General features: G+C 42.8%; 1 protein-coding gene across 1 annotated transcript; it reads left to right on the top strand.

The window, feature by feature from the left end:
* The first annotated feature begins 97 nt into the window (after positions 1-97).
* RIDA (reactive intermediate imine deaminase A homolog) lies at positions 98-8602 on the top strand. Its single transcript, XM_048507441.1, has 6 exons — positions 98-303; positions 2869-2974; positions 4608-4662; positions 5326-5394; positions 6541-6596; positions 7620-8602. Exons 1-6 carry the CDS (start codon positions 128-130, stop codon positions 7698-7700), a joined length of 543 nt encoding a protein of 180 aa, XP_048363398.1. The 5' UTR covers positions 98-127; the 3' UTR covers positions 7701-8602.
* The last annotated feature ends 874 nt before the right edge of the window (positions 8603-9476 follow it).

A 9476-nucleotide genomic window follows, 5' to 3' on the forward strand; every position in this document is an offset into this window, starting at 1 on the left:
CTACATATCCCATAACCCTCCGCGAGAAGGGGCGGTTACGAGGAGGAGCAAAAAGTGGAGGCGGATTTTTTGTTTGAATGGCTCTGGGACGGACCGGGGCGTGATCAGGAGGGGCGGGGCCGGAGTTATGCCGGGGTTGCTGCTGCGAGTCTTTCTGCGCACGGGGTGCAAAGTTCAGAAAAACACAAAAGCGGCTCAGGCTTCGTTGGACCCCCGAAGAAAAGCTGCTGCAGCTGGCATGGCCACGCTAGTCAAGAAGATCATCCATACCTCCAAAGCTCCGGCGGCTTTGGGCCCCTATAGGTATTGTTACTTACTTCAGTTGGAGCTCACTTTTTTCGCTTATGAGGGCTCCAAGGGCTTATAAACCCATATGTTCTATCCTCACAACAACCCTGTAGGGTAGGTTGGTGTGACTGTCGCAAGGTCGTCCAGCAGACTTTCATGGCAGAGAGAGGATTCGAATCGAGCCCTTAAGGAACCTAGTCACTTTGACCACTACGCCTTATCAGGGTTGCCAGACTGAGGGAAGGAGGAAAGAGTGTGGAGAGAGGATACAGGACCAAGTGACTTCCCCACCTCGACAAGTCCATCGGGGTACCCTACGACGCAAGTGGGCTTGGCCCAGTGGCCAGCACCACACAGCTGGGCCACAATTTTTCTGGAGGGGGGAGCTTAAGACAGAGGGGAAGATCCCCAACACAGCAGGCACCTTAGAAAAAACAGGTGGCTGAGGTGATGCAGTGTGGTTTTGCCTAGGGTTAGGCTAGTCCAACAACATCCATTCATGGGCCAGAGATCTAGCCACAGTGACCCATGCCCTAGTTAAGTGATGGTGAACCTTTTTGAGACTGAGTGCCAGGGGTGGAGCAAGGGGAAACTGCACCTGGGGCCCCTGCCATGCCCCCACCCTGCCTTGGAATGCCCTTGGAATGTCCAGAAACACCCCTGCCCCGCTCCCGGAACACCCTCGCCACACCCCCGCAGGGGCGCACGCCCAGTACATCACGCACCCCTCATCCCCTTGGTGCTATGCCACTGCCGAGTGCCCAAACTGGGGCGACAGCTTGCATGCCACAAAGAGGGCTCCGAGTGCCACCTCTGGCACCCGTGCCATAGGTTCGCCACCACTGCCCTAGTTGCATCTAGACTGGACTACTGCAACACACTCTACTTGGGGCTAATTGTGAAGAGTGTTCAAGGACTGCACAGAGAGAGCACAATATCTCAGTTTAAAATGACTATTCCTTGTGCTCCTGAAAAGTGAATTCAATCCTACATGATCATCAGCTGAAGAGATAATTATTGGATGGCAATTTGTTTTAATTGCTCTAATTTTCAATATTGTGCTGTAGAGAGCAGCATGGTTGCCCTAGGCAGGCCTTATGTCACTGAGGTTTGCTTGAAAGTCTACACAATTTTAACTAAATGAATTGTCGTCTGATGCTCAGAATTAATTGGTAGCACAAAAATCTGTCAAGCTGGCTTATGCTGGAATACAGGAGACTCTACAGAAATACCACAAGAAAATGTGTAACTTAATTTTCCAGAGTAACCATTTCAATTAGACTGCTGGATTGTCTAGCTTGAACTTGTTTGTTTTTTATGAGATTGACACAACATAAGAATTGCCATGATAGATCAAAGGTCTACCTAGCACTCTGACACCTATAGCCTTTAATTCCATAACCATCACATTTTATCACATAAAATCCATGTTGTATTGGATCCCCAGATGTCCTCAGTTTCAGAATTTCCACTGCTCTGGCTGCCAAAGCTATCAGTCTTGGTGATAATGTGGTTGTAGGAATGTTGATACTGTCGGTATTGCTAGAAGGGCAGTAAGTAGATCAGCAGTGTACTAAATAAAATGTTTGCGGTGTACTCCCAAGCAGAGTTGCCTCTAAGTCCACTGACTTCAACAGAATTAGAAGGGTGTAGTTTTGACCTTGGAAGACCCATGCAGGCACCTGTCTAGAGGTAGTGTTGGTTTGTACCAAGGGAAGGCAAATATTGCAAAGGTTGCATAGAATTCTTTGACCTATCATTATTGGATATTAAAAGATGAGGAAGTTTAGCTTAGTCCTATTAATGATTACTACATGCCAGGCAACTTAAATGCCAGGCAACTGCTATGCAACTAATTGATGTTGCAACTTTAGTGTTATATACATATGCTAAAATGGGTGGATTCCAGTTAACACATGCAAATTACACTTGCAAAATTGCACCCTTAACACTTTTAACCAATGCAAATGGTTCTTTCTACCACCCTGAACATTCCACAGGTATATATACTCCACTTGCTTTACTACCATCAGATCCTCTGAAGATGCCAGTCACAGATGCAGGCGAAACATCAGTAGAGAATGCTGCTGGAACACAGTCAAACAACCAGGAAACCCCTAACCCTAATGATTACTACAGCCTGCTGTTTTTAAAATTAGCAATTAAATATATTACAGTATGTTTCTTAAGTGGTTTGGAGAAAGTGCTGAAATTGGTAATCTTAACCTGATTAACTGTATCTTGTAATCTGTCTTGACACTGCAAGTTTGAAGCCTTTTGGTTAGGGACAAATTACACATTACATATTATTATCTTTCCCTGCCTTAAAAAAGATCACTGCCTTTAATAGAGTGCTAATGGGGAGGGGCTGCTTAACCCCTCCCCTACATTTTCCCTTTATTAGTATTAGTAAATCACTGTATTTCTCAAAGGCTAGAAATGTTGCATACTCATGGATTGGGGGTTGACATTTTTTATGAAATCCAACCATTTCAAAAGGAAAGTGCTAGAAGTGAGATAAGCACTGCCCAACCGTGAATCTCTGCCTCTCTCTTTTGATACTTTACTATTGCACATTAGTCAAGCAGTGCTGGTAGACCGGACCGTGTATATTGCGGGACAGATTGGCATGGATCCTTCAAATGGGCAACTTGTACCTGGAGGAGTAAAGGAACAAGCTAAACAGGTAAAACATTATTTCAGTGATTCCAGTGATCAGTCTGGGGCCATAATCCATGCTGCACACTCAAAAGCCATATTTGTGACCCAAAATTTGTGACCTTTTAGGATGTGGAATTAGCAGGGCAGACTTTGGTTTGTGAGAGGGGGTAACCAAGAAATCTGCAGGGGTCCAAAAATAAAGTTTAAGTTTTTTATTGGAAAATAAAATAATGAGCGTATACACTCTCAGTTGGTAAAACACAAGCACACAGAGGCCTAGGATTTAGCAAGAGAGGAGGGGATAGGTCTAAAATAGAGCAAGTTGTTGCCTGAAGGATGATAGCTACCTTTCTTGTAGAGGAGTAGGCCCAGAAGTAGAGTCCAACACCTGCATCGGATTCCAAAGAGACAGGGTGAAAAGCAGCTGGCTCACAGTGGAACTGAATCAAAAGGCGGACTGGACACATTACACATAATGTAACTAGACTAGAGTTTAGTCCAGAAACACTGAGCAAGACTGCAGGGTGATCAGCCTAGTTATAGGAAAATTTAGCCCTCTAGTGATGTTAAGAGCTTAATCTTCCTAAACAAATAATTTTGTTCTCCGGGAAAGGACAATGAGGTGGATATTGGCTTAATGTCTCAAAACCAGGGAGTGTCCAACGGATGATTAGATTTAGGGTGAAACTGCTGAAATCACAATTCCAGGGTTATTCCAGTTCCAAGTGATGCAGTGGCTCCCAAGAATAAGGCAAGAAAAAGGACTGGTAGGATTAGAAAGGCAAGAAACTTTGATTGTACCAGTCTAGTTGGCATGTAACAGATCTTTTGTGAAAAGGAAGGCAGGTGTTGCTGAGTCCAAGGACAGTGGCCGTTTCTAAAGGCTTGGCCATTGTTCTCCAGTGAGCATTAAGAAAGGTGTAGCTGGTTGATGTGCATTCCAGTGGGGGGCTGAGTGACCTGTCCAGACAGATCCTTCTCCTGTAGGCAACACAGTGCAAGGTTGGAGATGGCATCCATTTTAGTCTGTATTGCCAGGGCATGGGAGACTGGCAGAGCTCTGCTTCCTAAAAACAGGCGCCCCTGTCCCAGCACAGGTCTGCCTGGTAACATATTCACAAGGCTCTGTTCTAGTGGATCACATTGAGTTCCTGCTGGAACACAGGTAGATGCAACAACTTGTTTCCCGGGGGGTGGGGTGGGGTTGCCATTTTTTTAATGAAATCAAACCATAAAAAATGTCAGCCGCATAGTTGCCAGGGGAATACTGTGGACATGAGTGCATACTCCAGAGCTATTCTACGTGGCCTCTTTTGGGACAAGTTCTGCCTCCTCGATTGTGTGCTACAGAACTGAGCAAGAGCACAGCAAGTTTGCCACATTATTATCTTTCCCTGCCTTAAAAGCCGAAGGAGTCAGAAGAGCTGCTGAACAATTTCCCTCCGTTGTCATTCGCACATTTTGTTCCCACAGGAAGGGGATTTGAAATTAAAGAGCAATTGAGTTGTTCGTGTCTAGCGTGCCCAATAGACTTTAATGAATCTTCAGGATAACTTTTATTTGCTATATTATTCAATTCATCTTTATATGTGTGTTTTGTCAGCAAGCTACCATTTGCCAGTAGGGAGAAATACAAATAACTTGTTTCTCCCCATTAGGCACTTAAGAATATGGGGGAAATTCTGAAAGCGGCTGATTGTGACTTTGGCAATGGTGAGTTAACTTATATCAAAGTGAGTCACTTTGAGGCAATCTAATTTTTCATATTTGGACAGGAAGTTTCTGTCTTGGCTGCCTGTCGTCTGTATATGATTCCAAGTCTTCCAGGGCCAATATTCCTTTTTTGCATGTGCACACAAGTGGGCATCCTTAACATGCAATTCTTCTGTTTGACTAAACCATCTTCCCTGTTCTGTGGGTGTTAGATTTTTGAAGATCTGCAGTACTTTCTCATCTTCTTTTTGGATAGATACCTTCATGCAGATTCAGGTGTAACCCTAAGCAGAATTACCCATTCTAAAAAGACTGGTATCAGTGGGTTTTGAAGAATGTGACTCAGTTTAGGATGACCGTGTGAATGTATACATTCTGGCATTGAGATTAGCTATTAATTAAAGTTTTGTGTGCCGTTCAGGCAAACAAAGTGCCCTACGTACACAGAACTATCAGGCAGTTGGCGGGGTGTGTGTGTGTGTGTGTATGAAACAGGCAGACATAGCTAGTCAGCTTACCACATTGCTTCAAAACTTGCAGCCTTTTACACGAAGAAAAACGTCTTAAATCATTGTGCATCTTGGTGTGTCTGACACTGCTGAAAGATTGTCATGGTGCTCATCACTTGGAATGCCCTTTCTAACAGTGTTTTCTGACTTGTAGTGGTAAAGACAACTGTTCTGATGGCTGACATGAAGGACTTTGATGATGTCAATGAAGTATACAAGCAGTGTAAGTATCACTTGTACTGTCAAGTGCCTACCAACTGTTAGCTTGGAGTGAAGTCCTGTATAAAATATACTGGGAAGAAACACAGGTGGTTGTTAATGATGTTTGATTGAATATATACAATGACACACACAGATTTTCACACACAACTCAGGGACTTGATGTTAACATGCAGAAATCCAAATCCAAAAGTGTTCAGTCTTTTCCTCCTCAGAGAGATATCTCCTCCCTCTATTAGACAGCTTGATGCTTCACCAATCAGAGTGCTGTCCAGTTTCTAGGAGGTTTTTTCCCCTTACACTCTGTGACTGCCCTCTATTTTTGGCTGCATTTTCAAACCTTGTTTATCCATGCAGTTCCGTCACACACACATACACAAAAGTATATGATTTGGACAAATTCTCACTTGTACTTTGTAGAATTACCTGAATATTTAGATATCTGGATAAATTTCAAGTTGAAAACAATGAACAATTTTAATAATGTATAATTCAACAGGTTATAGCATATTGGTGCCAGAATTATTCTCATTTACATAAATGATTTTTAAAAATATGTGCATATATCTGCAGTATGCAGAGAAATTATTTAGTGCTATAGATTCGTTTTAAACAAAATTTGCAAATTACACATTTTAGCTGCACTTTTCTGGGAGCAATCTCTGTTGAATAAAATGGAACTTAATTCCAAGAAGACTTGATTGTGATTGCTCCCTTTAGGGGCGTATCTACTACAGATGGTGCCTAGGACAAACACTGCCCAGTGTTGTTGAACGTGCTGCCCGCCCCGCACTCAATACAGAGTTTTTGGGGGGGGGGCACAGTTCAAGAGTGGGCATGGCCAGCTCCACCTCCAAAGCCTGCAGTTTAAAGCTGGACACAACTAGGCTGAGCCCAGCCTTGAACTGTGGACTCTGCCCTGGCCAAGTCCAGCTTTATACGCTGGCTCCACCTCTGAAGTTCTGCCTCCAAAATCACATGGGCTTTGAAGATGGAACTAGCAGTACAAAGCAGAACATGGCCAGGGCAGAGTCCACAGTTCAAGGTGGGCCTCTGCCTGACCATGTCCAGCTTTAAATTGCGGGCTTTGTGTGTATATATTGACTTAATATAGTCCAAATATTCATTCAGTTTTGCTTTCTACATATAGTTTTCCAGGGTGACTTTCCAGCCAGAGCAGCATACCAAGTTGCAGCTCTACCAAAAGTAAGTGTGGTATTTCAGTAAGACTGGACTGACATTTCTCTGATGGAAAAGTTTTCCTACGTAGACATGGGCCATTCACACTAAAATCCTGTGCAGATCTACACTAATCTTAAACCGCTAATTTCAGTGAGTTTATGTAGGACTAGCTCTGTGTTTGGTTTCACTTTAAAATACCTTGTAACATTGGCTGAGGCTATTGTCTTCTATGGAATATCCAATTATGTGAAAATACAAACTTCTAGTAACTCCATTGGGTTTGTGATGAGTGGCAAAACAGAAGCAAGTCTCCTCTACAGAACTCAACTAGATTCGATTAGATAGGTGCTAGATTTGTGGTGCAATCCTAAAGAGAATTACTCTAGTACAATTCCAGTGAAATGGACTGATAGGATCAGAAGTCCCACTGAAGTGTTGTGTTGCTATGATGAAATTAGAGCCCAGAAAATATCCATAGATAACATTATGCTGTGAACGCTCTAAAGCCTAATTCAGTGACTTGTTGAAGTTATACATATTTTTATATTTTCATTTTTAAACGGAGATATTCCATCTTCCATTGCCGTTAAATAGGCATGGGGCATACTCAAAGAATGGGAATTCCCATGTTTTTCAAAGTGCACAATACTCCTTTCTTGTTCTGCTGTCCTTTTATATACCGGGAGTATTTTATAGATATACCCCAAATGCAACTCTTCCCTCCTCCCACCTTCACAGTTTAGTTAGGGCTTCCCATTTGAGTCTGCTCACTGCATTCCTTGACCTTCAGAGATAGTGTGGTACAATGGTTGAAGAATTCAACCTTGACCAGAAGAAGAATAGGTTCAGTTTCATTGGGGAAGACATGGAGTACTGTTGTGAAAGCAAAATAAAACGTGAAAAGCACTTTCTACATTGAAAGTCTACAGAAATGTTAAATCCCACCTTTTTATTGTGCCAAAGAATATCTTGTGAACGCACAGAGCTCCTAAGGAGAAAGGGTCACGGTTCCTTTTCTAATGTACTTATCAGACATCTTCCTTTCAGGGTGCACGTGTTGAGATTGAAGCTGTTGCCATCAGTGGACCGCTCCGCGATGCCAAGCATGACACTAAAGGCAATCTTTAACCAGGGTTTGGGTTCAGTTGAGCTTGGTTGGTCATGGAACTGGTGATCTCTTTCAGATACAACTCCTACACAAGTAGTTATCCCCCGCCCCACCTCGGCCATTCTATCCTATTAAGGCTCTAGGCTGATGCACAATTTGATAGGAATAACACTTATTGTACAGCTTAATGTCATAAGCTGTTGGGTAACATTGTATTGTTTCAAGTAGTGTTTTGACGGAGAGCGGTTAGTGGTTTATCCAGAAACTGTGAATAGGATGCTGATATAACATGAGCTGTGGCCTGTAAAAGGCAAGCTAGCTTTACAAATTATTCTATTGAATCAAACCTTTAGAAGGAAAAAATAATGAAGGTTACACTGGAAATACAATAGCAGGGAGCTGAAGGTTGGTCAATGGGCAGCCCAGTCGAGAGCCCTGGGCCATGGGATGCAGCACTCCTGCCACGCTGCCTTCAAGAGGGCTTCTCGGCAGCAATGGGGAGGCAAAAAAATGGCATAAGTCCAAGTCCCATAAGTCCAAGGCAAAGCCAGATGGAAGCCAACTGATCTTAGCTCCACTCCCTGGGCATTCCCCTGCTACCCTGGCAGAGGTTCAGAAACACTGGCCACAATGCAGAGCCACGGTGGCCACCCACTGACAAATTTGCCTCTCCGCCAAGATAAGTGCCCTGGGGAGGGAAGATCTGCTGATGCGGCCCCATGGGCGGATTTGGGGGCCCCTCCTTTGGATGGGGCTGTTAATGTTACCAATTTACCTCTAAGCTTATTACTATCTACTGGACGAAAGTTGTGTTCTAACATGAAAACATCTTTTAAATTCATGTTTGCAGATCATTAACCAGCTGCAATTCATCCTGATTTACGTGTTTTTGATGAAATTTTAATAAACCATGGTTATATAACATGTCACTTGAGTCTAATTTTTTAAAGGAAGCTATATCTGCTTTCAAATACTACCGGTAGCCTATCAAAAATATAAAAATCCACACTGGTGGATTTCAAGTTGTACTAGAGTGGGGGTTTTTTTGTCACCTGTCGCCACACTTCCGCTAAGATTATAAAGTAATTTTAGGTTACTTGTAAACTTGTCATTTGGAAGAAGACTGTTTAAGCAACGTATTTGATGCGTTGTAAATAATTCTTTTAAGCCAGCCAATTTGGAGTCCGATCCATAAACAGCAGTGAAAACTGTCCTCCAGTATAAGGAGCTTTCCCTTAAATTCAAGAAGCTCTTGTGCCAGAGGAAAAGTGTAGCAACATACATTGTCATGTTACTGTTTTGTTCCTTTGCGATGTGGTGGAATCACACTATAATGCAATCGTTATGTAGAAATTTGTCTGTGTTAAGTGCCATCAAGTAATTTAGACAATCCTATGAATTAACAACCTCCCAAAAATCCTGTTGTTAGCAGCCTGGCTTTTGTCTTCTAAACTGAGGGTATGACTTCCTTGATTGATTCAGTCCACCTGGAAATTTATAAGATTAGAGCCAAGATTTTTCTAAGAGGCTAAAAAAATCTTGTTTTGACTGATACACTAAACTACATAACTGTCTGCCCATTCACTAGAACTTAATGGACAACATTAGTCTTATGCATGCAGCTTGAAGGCATGGATATTTTCTTCAAGAGATTCACCAGTACTCCAACTCATCTGTACAAAAATTATGCTCATTTCCAATTCTGTATTGTAATACTGTGTTTCCCCAAAAATAAGACAGGGTCTTACGGTATATTAATTTTTTCTCCAAAAGATGTGTTAGGGCTTATTTTCAGG

Source organism: Sphaerodactylus townsendi, linkage group LG09, assembly GCF_021028975.2.
Source record: "Sphaerodactylus townsendi isolate TG3544 linkage group LG09, MPM_Stown_v2.3, whole genome shotgun sequence".
NCBI lineage: Eukaryota > Metazoa > Chordata > Lepidosauria > Squamata > Sphaerodactylidae > Sphaerodactylus > Sphaerodactylus townsendi.